At 32.8% G+C, this 17,835-nt stretch overlaps 1 protein-coding gene across 2 annotated transcripts in view; it reads left to right on the forward strand.

Moving 5' to 3' along the window:
- The first annotated feature begins 7,077 nt into the window (after positions 1-7,077).
- The window catches only part of LOC130448367 (high-affinity choline transporter 1), a 34,540-nt gene continuing 23,782 nt past the window's right edge, over positions 7,078-17,835 (forward strand). For both annotated transcript variants that reach the window (XM_056785724.1, XM_056785725.1), the window contains exons 1-2: positions 7,078-7,350; positions 16,635-16,809. In XM_056785724.1, coding sequence (XP_056641702.1) covers positions 16,644-16,809 — 166 coding nt within the window. In that variant the 5' untranslated portion in view covers positions 7,078-7,350; positions 16,635-16,643. The remainder of the gene's footprint in view (positions 7,351-16,634; positions 16,810-17,835) is intronic.

A 17,835-nucleotide genomic window follows, 5' to 3' on the forward strand; every position in this document is an offset into this window, starting at 1 on the left:
TAACTTCCTTTAAAAACAATATTCTCCTTCAGCAACTTTAATATTAGTCTCAATTTTAGGTCTTTAATTCCCGTGTCCTATACTGTATCGTGGAACTAATGGAAAACATTTTACAGATTTTATTCGAGCAGCACCACATTCAATTTGGTCACACGAAAAACAAATAAAATAGAAGTTCTAAGTTCTTGTAGTGTCCTTAATGGACTTGACCAAAATCTGAATCAATATGAAGAAGAAGAAACAGAATTCTGGGTGAATGTTGCAATTCTCTCTGAAACCGTCTTAAATTCGCGTCTTTCAATACATCCGATAAATGAATTGAATTCGCGTTTTTTGTTGTTACAAAAATTTATTGATGATTCTCTGTTAGTAAAGAGAAATACTGTTGAAGGAATGAATTTCCCATTCTAGTTAAAATATCAGGTAGTAAGTATGCACGAACATACGATTTAAAAGCGAATTATATATGAAAAATAGCAGACTACTTAGTTATTGACGCCTGCTGAAGCATGTATCAAAAGTACTTCGAAAGCATCAGTACCATCAATGATTTTGACAACGTAAAATGACATCATTTTCGACAATCAGGCACGAAAAAGCTTCATTTAATAATATTTTTGTTTATTATAAATAGTTATTTTCCTAACAAGTGCGGAAAGTGATACTTTCCCGCACGCGACTGCAGTTGTCCCGAACGACGCGGAGCGGGAAAGTGCGGGAAAGACACTTTACGCATGAGTTAGGAACATTATTTTTTCTACGACCGTATGTACAAAAAAGTATACCGACCCGTTTTTCAAAAATTATTTTATTCCAACAAACATAATAGTATACAAAACTTTAACTAAAAACTACTAATTATTATAAATATTAATATTGAAAACACAATTTGTTGTATTCTGTAGACTAATAAGAATTGCCGGTCCAGTGGAGTTATTTGGTTTCAACTGGAAGGTAGATGACGTCGATGAAGATGGCATCGGTTGCAGGTCGCATAAAGATGACGATGACAGCAACGGTTTTAAGTCATTTGGCAGGTAACAGCTCGGAATTAGTTTCATTTGCAGCCTTCAAAATGGCTTCGGGAAGTTCTTCGTCGGATGAATCCATCAATATTATTGTATCGGATTCGGTTTAATGTGGTTTAATTTAGAAGAAGGTTCCACATATTCGGTCACTTTCAAGACGTTTTGAACAACTTTGACGTTTTAGTAACAATTACATGGTTATATAAAAAATATCTGTATTATTTTATATTTTCAAAAAATTAAAAATGCTACAAAAAGCCAGAAAAAGTCAAAATTTGCATAATTTTACTTTCCCGCACTAGTGCGGGAAAGTGACACTTTCAAAACTAAAATGCGTGCGGGAAAGTGGGTTAAAACGCACGGTCGTAGAAAAAATTTTTTTCGTAGTCAAGGGAAAATCATTTTAATTCACTGAAAACGAATCGTATCAAGTATTCAAAGTAAAAGGCTCAATATCAAGCCTCAATATTTCGTATTTTTCCAAAAAACAATTTTTTTGACGTGGAAGTTATAGTGCTTATTGTAATTGATTTTTGTTCTTTTTTAATCAAGAAAAACTTCTATTTTAAGTATTGACAAAACGACTAATATATTTTTCACATTCGATATACTGAAATGTTTGTCTCTGCTGATTATATCCATAAGAGCCCTCTATTGAATATTGAAAATATTAACGTTAAAAAACTGAAGCTCTCTACATCGCAATAGAATAATGTTGGAGTGAAGATGTCGCTGCTAATACATCTTTTTTCCAATTAATTATTACAGATTGCTGCCGTTCACCACAGAATAGTTTTTATATTATAATATAGATGACACTGGAATGATCTATACTTTTTATAAATACATTGTAGACAAAAATATTTGAGAATACGTTTGATTTGGTTTATGAAAAATAATTACCATCAATAGTTTTCGTTGCTTATCATTTTCTTCTAATTAATGAATGAGAGTACTAAGTACAAAGTCTTTCTAAAAAAATGATTTTGTTTATGTTCAAAGTAATCATCACCTAACATCATTGAACTTTTGTATCTCATCTTCGATCGTAAAACGTCGATCACATAAATGTTTCTTTACAGAAATCACAATTGGCCAAATCTGGTGTATTGAGTGGTTGTTTTATTATTGTTATGGTATTTTCACATAAAAATTCCTTTTATCTGCTGTAATAACGGCGATTCAACTGCAATCAGGCTTTCAATTTAGTGATAGTGGTATAACTTATCTGATACATACTGTTTTGTCAGTCAACCTTGATTTCCTCACAGATTATTCTGCAATGCCTTCCCTTTTAATCAACTTTGGAGAAGATTCAACAAATCGTACTAACTTGAAAGTTTTTAAGAGCGAAATGGTTGTGAGTACCAAGTTTTTTTGCTTGTATGTATTTGATACCACTTACTGTTTCTTTATCTTTGCAACACGTTTACTTGTTATGTTATTAACTTTTTTCCATAATATGAAATCCATGGTGCACACATCAAAAATATCTTCAGCATAATGTGCAAAGAGGGAAAGTTTTTGATTAGCGAGCCCTGCTAGTCTTGGTAAGAGAAAGTGAAAGAGAAAGAAAGAGATGGGAAGAATTTTTCGATTCTCGATACCGATATTTAAAAAATCAATTCTCGATTCTCGATACCGATACCATCGATGTATAATAGCCACTTGTAAAAAAAATTTCTTACTAGAAACATATTCATAATTTGTTTGAACAACCCACAAACCAATTTTAAAATATCTATTCCTATACAAGGATAAAAAAGGCAATTTCGCAAATAAAAAACAAACAATGGTTTAATAAACATTTATTCTGAAATTAAATTGGACCAATCATTAAATGAAAGAAATATATGGTCTACGTTAAGCTCTTTGATTTTTTGGTTATTGTATCAAAAATCATTATCCAAGTTTATTATTATTATCCACATTATTTACACTCTACACCTAATATATTAAAGATGATATGGAACTACTTTGTGGGCACAATAAATATACAAAGGTAGCCTGTTGTTCAACCAAAGACAAATATTTTAGCAAATGATTTTCCAAAATATGATATTTTCATTTGGATAACAACATAAACTGGATTGAGATAGTTATTTGTATGCCAAGGACTGAAAGAGCAACAGACGAGTCCAACAAAGTAGTATTTCAGCCGCGGCGTACACAACATTTTTTAGACGACGCATAAGATCCAAAACTTTTTCAATTACACTGAGGAAAGAAACTAAATAATAGAGAATTATGAACATTTTATTTATAATTTTTTCTGGTGACACCACTTCATAAAGAGCTCGTACTATTTTTCGTACCTTGCATGAGATTTATCTGGCAACGAACTAAGAACGGCCGCATTGGTTTCTTCGATGAGATCAGGTGGCGTGGATTCGAGTAACTCTTCATCGCTGATGTTTTCTTTTTCATCATAATTCCTTGTTATTCATTAATTTAGATAAAACTTGGGATAAAACAAATACTTTTAGAAAATGAAAACTTTAAGGTTATGCAAAATCATCGAAGTAAATCTGACAAGTGTCAACATTTAAAGAAGTTAAAGTTGTCTGCTCCAGAGCGTCCTGAAAGTGTTTTGCAGTACGGAACTGTCACTTTCACTACATGGAACACTCAAAACGTAACTTTCGGCATGTAAATGAATACAGAACGAACAACTTTCAGATGGCGTCGTCTAAAAAATAATTTTTCCGTCCATTTACTGGTATCGGTATCAACTTTATGCGATCGATTTTCGATACCGATACTAATCTTCAAAAATCGGTAGTATCGAGAATCGACTCACCCCTAATAATGAGTAACAAAATTATAGGTAATAGTAATAGGTGATAATTAGCATCTAAGTCCATAGCAAAATAAAACCAGTATGCACCAAGCCCGGAATTAAATATTATTATTATTATTATTATTAGAATAGAAGTTGCTTACAGAGTAGAAGGCATTTTCCAGTGAATATTCCCTCAAATTTTTGTATTCACACTCACAATTAAACTGTACGTCACGCCATTCGATAATAAAGTTATTGTATTTAGAAACTGAAAGTCAACTTTTTTTTTGTTCATCTTCAGTCTTTGAAGACGATAACTTGGTTATTGAAACACGCGTCGGACAGTGTAATTGTTAGTGGTAAAATAGTGTAAACAGTGTGTTCAATATGAATATCACTCCAGAAATACTTACTTAGTAACTGAATAACGTAATAGAAGTAATCATATTGGAAAGAAAGTTGAAAGGAGAAATTTTGATACCTTCTCAATGATTCCAACTGACCTACAATTCGAGTTTAAACGACTTCAGTTTCCACTACTGCTTGCTGTGGCTATGACTATAAACAAATCCCAGGGGTAGTCGTTGGTAGTGTTGGTGGTATTAATCTAGAAAACCCATGTTTCTCGCATGGTCAATTGTATGTTGCTCGCCGTGTTATAAAACCATCTGCTCTGTTTGTTTACGCGTCAAAAAACAAAAAATATCGTGTATCATAAAGTACCATAATTAAAAGAATTCTTAATCTTGAATAAATGAGGACAAAATGAATTATAATAAGAAGGTCCATTATTGAAAATGTGGAATTGTAATTTTCATTATAATTTTTTTCTTAATCAAATGCGGAAGTTTTTGCTTGATTCCTTAGCTCAAACATTGCAAATTCTCAGTTAATACATGATGTAACGCTATTTTTGAAATGTCTTTTATGTCTACTAGCTCGTACATTTTAAGTCCTCGATCATCCAGTACCGCTTCATGGGTTTTCTTCAACATTTCTGGAGGACCAGTCTCACCCAGTGTAGAATACATTGGTTGGGCTAACGCCTTTCACACAACGATGACCAATTTTTTCTATGTTTACAAATTCACTGAAAACGTTCACTATTGATGGCTGCCCAACAAATACTGAATAACGTAGCGTCTTCAAGCTTGAAACATATGTTGTATAGATTGAGTACTACCTAGATATATTAGCAGTTGAACGACATGGAAGATGGAAATCTTCTACCGCTGCAGATAGCTATATCGGAAATTCTCTCAACAATAAAAAAAGAGCCGGCTAAAAAAATTTTGTCAATAGCCAAGCATTTCAAGATATGCCCAGAGCAGAAATTTCTGCACTGAAGAAACCAGAGCCCAAATCGACACTTTCTAATATAGTGGTATTTTTAAAGTAGTTGCCGCTATATTTAGGTCAAGATCTTAAACTGAGTCCCCTTCAGTCTAGCTATGCCAGCTCATGGAGTATTTTTGGGTAATTGGTAGTAATCCAGGAAATCAAAGTATAAATATTTTAATAATGCCGCCTCGTCATAGTTGTTATCTCTATATGCATATCATGTACAGCATTTTCTTCTTCTATGATTCTATTTGCTGAAAAATAATATTGAATAGAATTATGACACAAATTATCATTGTATTAATTTACTTATATGTATCAATATTTAATTTTGAATGCTAGCTAACCTCAAGTTGAGTATTGATCTTGTTCTGGAACACTATTTGACCTATTCTTCAATGCAAATCTCAAAGTTTACTTGACCGTGAATTTAATAACACCGCTTCCTGTATCGTAGAATAATATCATAAAAATTGCATACGAATAAATCATTATAAAGAAACGTTGAGAGATAAAGAATGTCACACGACAGAACACTGTTATTAAATTTTAAATTTTTAGACAATTCTTCTAAAAATAGTCAAATAAATCTTGTATTTTACCAATAGTACTTACGTGTTCAATAAAGCTGCCACAATCCGTTATGAACCATTTTTCAAGTCAAAAACATGTGAATTCAAACTAAATGGCAAGCAAAAAACTCAGGTCACCTTAAAATTTTCATGTATTTTAAAATTTTATATTTTCAGGTAGTATTCGTAAACTGTAAATGTAAGAAAAATGTATTTTTTTTCTTGGATTTAAGGATTTATTCTGAAAAAGCAACAAATTAACATTTTGGTCGATGTTCTATGGGATTCATGTCTGGGCTGCGGGCTTGTCAGTCAAACTGCCTAATTTCTACCTCATCCAGATACTCCCTGAGAATTTTGGATGTATGTGGTCTCGCATTATCTTGCATAATAATACCACGTTCCCCCATAGTCACCATGGAAGGCATAACATGGTCTTCTACCTTCTAGCACCTCCGTAATGTACCTGTGAGAGGTTAGGGTAGATTCTGGCTACAATGCACAAAATCTTAAGGCTCTTCAGCTGGGAATTCATTGTGCCCTAAAATTTTCTGCAGAATCAGAATTGAAAGAGCTACTAGATTCAGAGATATGTTTCGAAGTATATGGATGGTTAAAATAATTATTATTTTGGTATATTATGGAATTGAAGGATCAAAGAACAAAATAGAACATGTATCGAGTTCGAGATGAGAAGTTTCAATGTCAATTAATGAATGAGACGATGTTATCGCTTATCTTGATTGAAGTGTTAAAATTGACTCTAACTGCATATAACTTTCCTCTATCACCAGGTCTAAGTGAATAAAATTAAAAAGTAACATTTTGATCTCGTTTTTTCTATCGATAATTCACAAAACAAGAAGAAATCGCAAAGAGGCTTCAATATAATATATTTCAATAGTTCCTCATCAATAAATATTGTTTTTTAAATAATAAATCGTGTCTGTTAAAAAAAACAATATTCGAAACGTATATCAGTAGGGAATCAATATGTAAAAAACAAAACAAGCTTTTTCTATATATATATTCTCGTGAATAATGAATTTTCTCATTAACAAGTGCTACACACACGTATCTGAAAATATTTTGTGAATCGCCTACCGCCCTCATTGTAATCCCAAAAAAAAAAAATGAATATCGATATTCTTAAGGACCATCCTTGTAGACAAAAATATTGATCGACCTCCACCGAAAACCTAGCGTGGGCGTAAAGAGGAACAAGCACACATTTCGCCCATCTCCCATCCTCCAATGGGCCAAAATTTGCGCCGCCTCCGTTCCATCGTTGCAAGCCCTGCCCATTTCGTCGTTTGACGTCACTCAGGATCAATATCTGGATGAAACCTGGAGCAGTCCTTTCGTTACTGTCGTCAAAATTGTATGTCCGAAGGAGGTCTGAGCGTGACGTGTTGATGAATTTTACCATCGCCCATGTGTGGGCTAGCTTTTAGAACCAGGAATAGTCCCTCTCAAAAAACTTCCCTTCGTTGGGGTGATTGTTGTTTATTTTCGAACACGTTCTAGTCATTTTTGTATAAAAAACATTATTATTTTGTTAAATAATCTTTAAGATAAAATAACGGTTGCAATAAATTTTTAGTGCTTCTACCAGACACTTGTACAGGTAATTTTTTTTTTCAAATCAAATGTAGATTGACCTATTATTATATTATTGAGAAAATATTTCTTAATATCAATTCTCATTCAAACATTGATGTACATCACTTCTTAAAGCAAATGGAGTTAAGTAATTTATTAAACAATGTGTGTGAAATCGTGAGTCAATTTTTAAATTATCTAAATCACTCTCCTACGTAATCAGCTTCCATGATAGCAAACTTGATGAGATTATGGAAAATGATAGTGAATATTTGTTTCATTCGGTTTCTTGGTCGATTTTTTCCTGTAATTTTTAGTAGTCACTAGATTTTCCTCAAGAAACTCGAATAAATCTGTACTGTCTCTTAATGCCAAGAAAATGCTAACTAAACTTTACCAAACTTGCTCTCCTTATTTTTTTTTTGATACATTTAAGACTTTGTAATGAAAACAATTTTGTATTCTTTCTACAGAGTGGTTCAATGTCCATTACAGATTCCAAAAAATACTCACCTGAAATACTACTGCCTATCAATGTCTGTTAAATGTTATTGAAGCTCCTGCAAGTCTCCAATGATCTCGAGTGCTTCTACAGTTGCTGTCCTTCCTGTTGGTACATTTAAGAAGTTGTCATGATAACAATGCTACGTTATCTATTTTTGAAAGTTACCGAAAAAAATATAGATTGATAATCCAATTTGACTATCAAATATTGTAAAGAAAAAATATCAAACGAAAAGGAATCCTGAACAATTAAATAAGATTATAATTAACAGTATTGAAAATACAAGCTTAAATTCGTCAAAATACAAATTTATTTAAAATTACCCTATTAATATTTTGTGTTCCATCTTCTCTGGCCTTAATAACAGCTTCCAATCGCATTTTTATAGATCGAATAAATTTCGATCTTGTTCGATGCAATCTAATTATTCAGTGAGCTCCGTTTTGGTATCCAATTACAACATCTTACTGCTATACGGATCAGGATGCAGTTTTCACTAATGAAACTATAGTAGAGAACGACGTGATTCCATTAAATTTATTTTATGTAGCTAGCCGTTAATCTCCCCGCTCCACTGCTCCCTTTCAAGAAAATCTAGCTCGGTTTTTGCTTCCATCATCCAGGAATATCCAAAGGTCACATTTCCTTTTATGCGACACGGCGCTAATCTTTCTCTAGGTCTTCTGTCGGAGCCCATTTATTCGTCAGTACAATAAATGTATTCTCTGGCATATTGTAGACGGACTGCTCGGTGGACTGGGGTTAATTTAGGGCTAGTAGCTTGATTTTTTGGTTCAAGACCAACTACCTTTAGTCTTTTTCTTACGTTCCACTCACAGCCACTCCTCGCGATTGGACTTAAACAACAGTCATCGCTAACAATGAATCGGTAATCTCGAGCAGATGTGCACCTTCTTCTTCCGAAACTGCATCTTCGATGAAAGTTACCAGTTTCTTGGTAACGATGGTAAACTCTGGAAGCAGCGCACTGGTTACTTCTCATTGACCCTGGTCTTGTCTCAATAGGGTGACCGCTTTAGCAACTTTTTACTTGTTGTGTCCACATTTTCAGTAGAATGCTTGTTTGTTGTTAAAAGAGATGTATAGCGGTTGATATTTTCTGACTAACTGATGGATTAGGTAGACTTTTTATGCAGAATCTCCAAGAATGCTTTCTCTACAAGGGCCACTATGGGAATACTTCCGATCCAAGAAGGAGAAAAAGGCAAAGAATGTGATAAGTTCAAAGAGAGGTAGATATTTTTGAGTTGAGCTATGCGACCAAGATACATTATAATATTTTTCTGATTTCGTGATCAGTTTTTTTGTCAATGACTTCCAGTGCCGATTTCAGTGGTGTCGCCTGATCGATAGATTCCAAGAACTTTTTGGTATTTCGTTCAGAAGCTTGTTAGTGAGCAATTTATCATATTTATCATATTTAGTGCTTGATAAGACTTGAATCAGTTACAAAAGAGGCGATATCTCTTAAAATATGGGGCGTAAACATGTTATCTTTCTCTTTCCTATGTCGATGCATGTTCTACAGACAATTAAAACATGGTATTCAATGTTTGTTGTCATAAAAAGGAAATGAGATTTCCTGATTTAAACTATATTTTCAGATAACTGCCACTGTTGTAACGTGGGCGAATCAACTTCTCACATTCTTTACTTCAGTTTGTTTATTTGTGTGTTACGCAATCTTTCGACACAATTTTGAAAAACTTGTTTAAAATAGAGAAATGTTTGCTCCTAATATTTTATTTATATAAGCACTATAATTTCAACGTGCAAAATGGTTATATTATGCACAAATACTTAATGAGAGGCGGTTATCGTTTATATTTGACACTAAGTATACGAGGATTGACTGAAAATTTTGTTGAAAAAGTTGCCTGCATTTAATTTGGACTTCATAAGTGATTCTACTCCTGGTTTCTAGGTTTCACCTGCTTGTGATCCAATAACTTAGCTTGTTGAAATCCTAGGTATTTATGAGTTTCTCCGTTTTTCCATTGCTTGTACGATCTCAGCCCAAAAAGGATTGCACGTATTCTTATATTTGGGAAATAACTTTGATATGCTTTAAGAGATTTCAGCCATTTTCCAGGCTTTATTTTTGTTTGTCGTATAAGTGAGTCGTTGTGAAAGAGGAATTAGACACTATGTACGGAGACTCTGCACCTCTACACTATCATTTGTGACCGTAAAATTTTCTCTATTGAAATGAAGAAACAGTCAACAGAGCGATTCTCCGACTATTTTTTTGAGATAATTGAGGATTGCGTTCATCTACTATCTTCAAAAAGGTGAAATTATACTAGGAGAATATTAAGCATCGTTGCTTGATAAGCTAAAGAGAGAAATTGAAAAAACGACTTCATTTAAAAAAAAAAAACGAAAATGCTTTTCCATCAGACCATCACACATTCTCACATTTTGGTGGTGACTACTCGTATGGCTTCAATTCATAGATTGAACGTCGAATTTCACCCATGCTAATCCTAAAAGTTTTATTTGCAAGATATTTTCATTAGACTATGAATATAACTATACGAAGCTTGCTACTAAAATTTTGAGATACTTATGATTGGATACGGTTCTATAGTTCTCCAAAATATTCTCTATCAGATTCAATACATTTTTGCATGCGTTTTCAGTTTAGTCGCTGAACACAGTCTCGGACACGGCCGAGACACGTTGTGGGTATTTTACGAAGAAATCCCGCTCACCAATTAAACCGTGTTTAAAAGTGCAATAAATTACATCAAAAATGATTTATTGAAAGGTTCACTCTCCATGTGCCTCGCAAATTAAAAATTTAAGCTTTAAAATTTGTGAAAGACCAAATAAATAATGCTTCCAATATTTTTCTCATGATTTTACGTAACGGCAGCCCTTTCCAACGATGTTGAACAATTTGTAGCCCTCCAAGTGGATGTGACATTTTAGGTCTCACGACCTCACATGAAGAAATCTAGATCCTCGTGAGCAAAGTTATGAATTGTCCAATGTAAACAAGTATTCATATATTGGTTTGTCAATCTATGTCCGATTTTAATTGTTTGCGGTAATACAACAACGTCTTTGAACAAACTCTCAATCACGTAATGTTTTTGATTTGATTGCCTTAGCCGGAGACTACTGATAACAAAACCTGATTGACGACATGTCATTGATTTTCGTTTGCTCTCAAATTTGATGGTCTAATTATGAAATTGTTCATGGTAATTTTTTTGTCAGTAACCAATTTGTTTATCATTTTCGCACGGAATAATATAATTGTCTACAAAAAATATCGTTTTATTTATTTATTCTTAAATTCTCTAGCTAGACTTTATATTTATGATTTAGTGATGAATTCATTTACTAGTTTTCGTTCCGTAATATTTCAGAAATTTTTTTATTACATGTTGTGCCGAGTTCAACAGCACACAAATCCATTTTTAAAATGTTCGTGTAAACTACTACTACTATATATATTCTACTTATAACCTTGTGATACCATGAATTATTGATTGCAGAAAAGGATAAACAAGAAAAAACTTAATATAATGGGGTCTGTCATTTGTTACGGTATTACCAATTCATGATCAATCAAATTGCGATTGACAACAAAGTCCAATATACATATTTATACACTATATATATATACATCAATGGGTTTGACCTAATAAATTATTTTTTATCTAACTCTATCTACCTTCGACACACGCAAAAATGTAATTTAATCACCTTCGTGGAATAAAGATCTTCAATCAAAAGTTATACATCTACTATAAGACAAACAAATTCCTTATGACCTGATAAAAACCATTGAAAATATATACATGGACAACAAAATCCAAGCCGAAGTGAACGGAGTGCTAACGGAGCAAATAGCAAATTATGTTACGCTGATGATGCTGTTCTAGTCGCAAAAAATGAGGATGATCTTCATGTGTTTAACTGCACAGCTAAATCTTTCAATATGTTAATATCTGCGTCCACAACAAAGTGTATGACCACATCTAAAACTCCGATAAGATGTAAGCTAGTCGTAGACGACCAGATAATTCACCAAGTAATCAAATTCAAATACTTAGGAAATGAGATTTCAGGATTTGGAGACGTTGAGAACAAAGTAAGTTAACAAACAACTAAAACTTCAATAATAGCAGAATGTTTGAACGAACCCATATGGCGAAATAAACATATTGGAATAGAAACCAAATCGAAAATATACAAAGCCACCACGGAAAAAGAATCAAAAGTTGATTGTTTGTTATTATACAAATTAACCTGCATTGTTTACGTTTCTCTTATGACTGAAAACATGCATTTTTACCAAATTACGATAGTTGTCCGATAAATTTTCTACTTCAATATCAGCAGCAACCGGAGATATCAACGAAAAAATTCACCAAATAGATCCGAAAGAATTCAGGATTTTACACTAGGTTTTGTTTAATTTTTCAAATCATTTGCATCGGCTTTCAAGTATAGAGAACCATTTTTTAGATGATTCTTTATACTTGAACAGGTTTACCTTCAATCTCTGAAGACGATAACTTAGTTATCGAAACGCGCGACAGACAGTGTAATTATGACTGTTGGTGTAGTGGTAGCGAAAACAGTGTATTTAGTATTTTACGGAGATTCTTAAATTGCTATCCCCCCTTATTTGATATGAAATTTGGTAGTCCATAGCTGCTGTTATCTAGCGAAGAAAATTTTAAACTCCAAGGCTTCATATTTCTAAAAGTTTATTGTTCAGTCGCCTCGGAATCATAGCTACGATATTGTTGAACTTTTTTTAAACAACAGTTTATGTAATTTAGAGAAGTAGATATTTTCCACCGTCTAGTCTCCTGTTCATGCCAGAAACGCCGTGACTCTAGCCTACAGAAATTCATTCATCTATTCACGTTATTCCCGTTAAAAGAAAAGGTCAGTTCGCTTAATCGAAATGTCAGTGGCAGCCGTTACCTGCGCACATGTTTGAATCAATAGAATTCTTATTTAACTCGTGCACCTCTCGCGTCAATTCTCTTCTATGGGGTTATACGAACCGGGGCTTATTATATTGTAATCACTTATCCCCCCAGGAATTAATTAGCTGCTTGAAAGATGTTTAGAGCTACCAGATAATCTTATTGTATCAATGGTTATCAAAATCGTTATAGCCATTGTTTATTTTACCAACTGTTGGGTTGAATAGGATTGGATTGAAGTGGTGGAACTGTTCAGTTCAGTTCTTAAATTAATGCAAATACAATGATTATCGTCGGACTAATTATCAGAATGCGTAACTCCCCACAACATCGAAAATAAGCTAGAAATATCCTCTACAGGAGCATTATGAAGCATATCCATTGGATTACTTCGCATGGCCTATGAAAGCCTAGAAAGCATACTGTTATTACCTCTGCAAGGTACTACTTGATGCAAGGCTATTGAATTTTATCAGCAATAATTCCACGAGTTCCTTAATGGAATGAATTTTTTTGAATTTCAGATTTTAAGAATGCTTTCAGAGCATAAATAATAACTGAGATGTCTTTACTGTATTTAGCCGACAGTTTTCCGAAAGCATATTTTATCACTTCGTTTGGAAGAGATAGGAGTTTCTCCGGCTGTAATACTTTAGGGAGCTCTGTAACCCGGGGGCCCCGTATCATTGATACGCCCCTATGACTATGGTAGCTCGTCTGTTCTAATAGTACTTTAGTCCCTTTCTTTTCTAATTCTCTACAACTGATTCCCTCCAAGCGCACCTTATTACTGTCTATGTTATGCTGGCGTTTGTTTCTTGGATATTTAGAAATAACAAGAATAATTAAAGATGCGTTATTTCCTCCCAGACGAAAATTTGTGAGCTAATTGTTAATATACTGTGGTAAATAAAAAAAATCAGCCAGCAGTAACTCGAAGGAAACCTAGTCAGCTGATGCTTCTGCCTAACTCGTACGTAATAACTTTCAAAGTATCAGCTGACGTTTTTTCCACCAAGATACAGCCAGCTGACATATATATTTGTCCATAATTGCATATAAGCTATCATCATCTCAATTTTTATGTGAGAGGATTTTTTTATTTCGTTGAGATATTAGGTTAGCTACAATTTGACAAATTTTTAGCTGAGAGGAAACCACTGAACGGCAACTGAGAGTCATAAGGTTTTATGATGCGTCTCACCAATTATCTTTTGGAAAGAAATAATCAAATTTTCACGTATCCCCCGGACTATGACGATACCTATAACAAATTATGAAGCAGAAAATTCGTTTTCAGGTTTAAATTGAAGAAAAAAAATGTACATTAGATGAGCGTCATTAACAAGGCTGAGCATTGAAAATGAGTTGTTACAGAATATGAATTTTCCTGAATAATTGAGAATTTCACCTCAACTAAATCGAAAAAGACGTTTATTATACAAAAATTTTATATAGTTTGGGAAATAAGATTTTATTTCTTTTTAGTTTCAATTTATATTTAATTTGAAACTAATATATTACATTTTAAAGAGTTCGAGCTGATTTTGATTTCGTAAAGTGGGTTTCGGGTCGATTTAAGCTTCATACCTTCTACTTCTTAATCCGAAGCTTTGAGGACCATTAAAAGAATTTGATATTCACAATTCATGATCTTACAAAAACGTTCGAACTAACCAGTGAATTGATTTTGATGCCTGATATCAGCTATTTGGTAGACATACAAATTAAGGCATCTCAATGTAATATTCTAATAACCTGGTTTCATAACATCATTATAGAAACGCAAAAAGCAAAGGGATATTTGTAAACAAATCCTTAAATATCCGATGTTTCTATTTGAACGGTACTGAGTGCATTTTATTCATTATAATAAAAAATATATTGAACATTATACCTTTTATAAACATATTGAGATATCTATCCTAAGGATTAATAGTTTTTTATCGATACAAAACAGTTCTTCATATAAATTATCCAATTTCATGGAATCGTGCTTTGACCATTGTATTTTGTTTCAATTTTATGTTCTGCTTTTGGTTTTCCTAGTTCAACTCAAGTGACATTAAGAGACCAAAGAGATTAAGAGATCAAATCTTCCAGGAATATGTGTTACCTTTATTAATATATAGTTTAGAAAATCCAATTTCAAGAGATAATATTGGAGCGTGGTAGCGTGTGGTTTAGGCGTTAAAAGGAAAAATGATAAGAGATCTTATCTTGTTGTGTGTAATCATAGAGTCCAGGAGTCCAACAGTGATATTTTCACTTATTTTGAGCCGCTGAATCCAAATATGCTCGGCGTTTTGGCCAAAAACTGATACGTTTTGTTTAAATCGCAATTGTTTAAACAAATTATGACCAAATTGATTTCTCGGTTCGGTTTTTTCATGAAAATATGGCCCATTTTAAGAAGATCTCTTGTAATTTTTCCTCATAATGCATGACGCAAGTAAAGCAATTTGTAGAGTAAAATTCAAATAAAAAGTCCGATTTTTCAATTTTGAAAAATGTTCAGTTGATCAAATGTAATTAACATCGAAAGTTAGTAAAAATCGTCGATTTTTCGACTTTCAAAGATTTATAAATTTTCAAATATGCATTATACGGAAAAATGAAGACCTAATCATCTTAAGAAGAGTCATATTTGCATGAAAAAATTGTCCGATTCGAAAAAACAATTTGTTTTGCGATTTAAAAATTTGCAAAAACACTGGGCATATTTGAATTCAGTGGCTCAAAATAAGTGAAAATACCACTGTTTTATTTTTGACCACTCCAGGACTTTTCGAATTATGCTTCTTGGGCTATAAAAATAAAACAGTATCATTTGAAAGAGTTGTCGGTTGTAATTAATGGGAAAAATCATCTCCAAACATAGCTTCTGTAATATATAAATAAATAAAACTTTCTGTTTCCCGTAGATAACCAATGATGAGTCCAGTTGAAAATCTATGCAGACTTCTATATAAATTTATTGTCGGAAAATGCGCGTGGAAATCTTATACGAAAATTTAGTACAGATAAACAAAATTGGGTACACCGACTCAACTAAAACTGACCTGTAACTCGAGAGAGAGGTTTGTTGGATTTTTTCAGATAGGTTGAAGAAACTATTCATGTTTGGTAGATATTTATTGGATGTGGTCTTGATATAAGAAATACTCCTCTGTACGGCTAAAGTTGTGGTGGATGGTAGAGTGATAAGTAGTTCAATAGACTGAAAAAGAAGTAGATGGTGAAAAAAGAGAAGAGAAATAGAAAAAAACGTCCGATAGAACAAAAAACCGGCTCTTGCAGATATTGGTGATAGTTTTTTTGCTTGTTTTGTTTATTTAGTGTGCGGGTTAATTGGTTGGACGGTATAGCTGCGATTGTTTATTTCCTATCCTCGGTCATTTGGCCGATGAATCGTTTCAACAAGTTACAAAAAAATAAGATAGAAAACGGAACAAAATAGAAGTGTAGTTGACTAGAAAATAAATTATAACTATTCTAAATATATTTTCCCTTTTAATTTGTTCTAAGATTTTCCTCAAGTCCATAAAACACGAATGAATTTTTAATCTTTATTTATTAATCTCTAACTTCATTTTCAGTAGTGCCAATTAAATATAAAATTGAAATTAGAGAAACAGGACATGTTTTGCTCTATCATTGATAACAAATAACCGAGAATTGGTGGAAATTTCATTTGTCGTAAATTGGAAATAATTTTCCTACTAAATCATATCTTACAAATAAAATATTCACATGAAGTCACTTCTCACGTAAAAATGGTCCTATACAGTAAATTCAGAATCGATACAGACAAATTTTTTATTACAGATATAGAAAATGATTAACGTAGCTGGGATAATATCAATAATAATATTTTACGTTTTAATTTTGGGTGTTGGAATATGGGCCGGAAGAAAAAAAGAAGAAGGAAATGATTCCGAAGAAGAGGTTATGCTCGCTGGTCGAAATATCGGATTATTCGTTGGAATATTTACAATGACAGGTAATATGAAATGATTCTTTTTGCTTCAGTCCAGGTCAATAGCTAATATGCACGTAGTTTAAATTTATATTATAATAAAATCATTATTTTTCTATTTCATTTGTTCTAAATTGTTTAAAATAATCATTAAAGACTGCAAAACAAGCGACTGAAATTAAAATGTGATAAGCATCATCATTGTTCGAGGTGTCAAAAGACGCGTCCAGGTTTTATCGAGTGTTGATTGAACGAAAAATCCTGTTTATTTTTGTGTTCTTGAAGTGCTTTTATATCCTAATAAGTGACATCTAAAAGAGGTTTTGTGAAAGCAGCGAAAAATTTTACATTGGCTAAAGTCAAAGGAGTAAAATCTGCAAGGTAACAAGTGTTGAATGTTATTGAAAAAAATCCAAGTTATCATCGATTGGTACTATCTTGAAATTAATAAATGCGAAGGATATTTGAAGTGTAACTAAGCGTAATCTTATTCCAAAAACTTTGAATACTCATAGTCTCCTATCGGTGGTAAAAATTATAATAAGGAGATTGGCAACACATATAATAACGATGAAATTTTACAGTGCATCTAGTAAAGAAAAATTGTCAATACATCATTCAATGCTTCCAAGGAAAGCCAGTAATCCTTATGTTTCTATCGAATATGGCTAACTTGCAATGATCACAGATCAAGTGAAGAAGCTACATCCAAGACACTGAAAGAAAATGACCGTCCATTGTGGTAAAAGCTGATGGAAGAATCACAGCGTCGAAAGTATATGAGGCTGCACATTATAAGATTACAAATACTGAAGAAAGTATAGAAAATAAATACAGATCAATCTGGATGGAAGTTAAATTCTGCTTATATTATCATGGGTGATTTCTCAGATGGTGAAAACACCGTAGCTTCTATTGAAATAGAATGTCTTGCAACATACAAAGCCATGAATCAATACATCAATAGAAAGCAAAATATAGTGGCTAGCAAATATATAGCATATATTGTTCTAGGTATACATCATTAATTAAATTAATTTTTTATTAAAA

Source organism: Diorhabda sublineata, chromosome 8, assembly GCF_026230105.1.
Source record: "Diorhabda sublineata isolate icDioSubl1.1 chromosome 8, icDioSubl1.1, whole genome shotgun sequence".
NCBI classification, from domain to species: Eukaryota; Metazoa; Arthropoda; class Insecta; order Coleoptera; family Chrysomelidae; genus Diorhabda; species Diorhabda sublineata.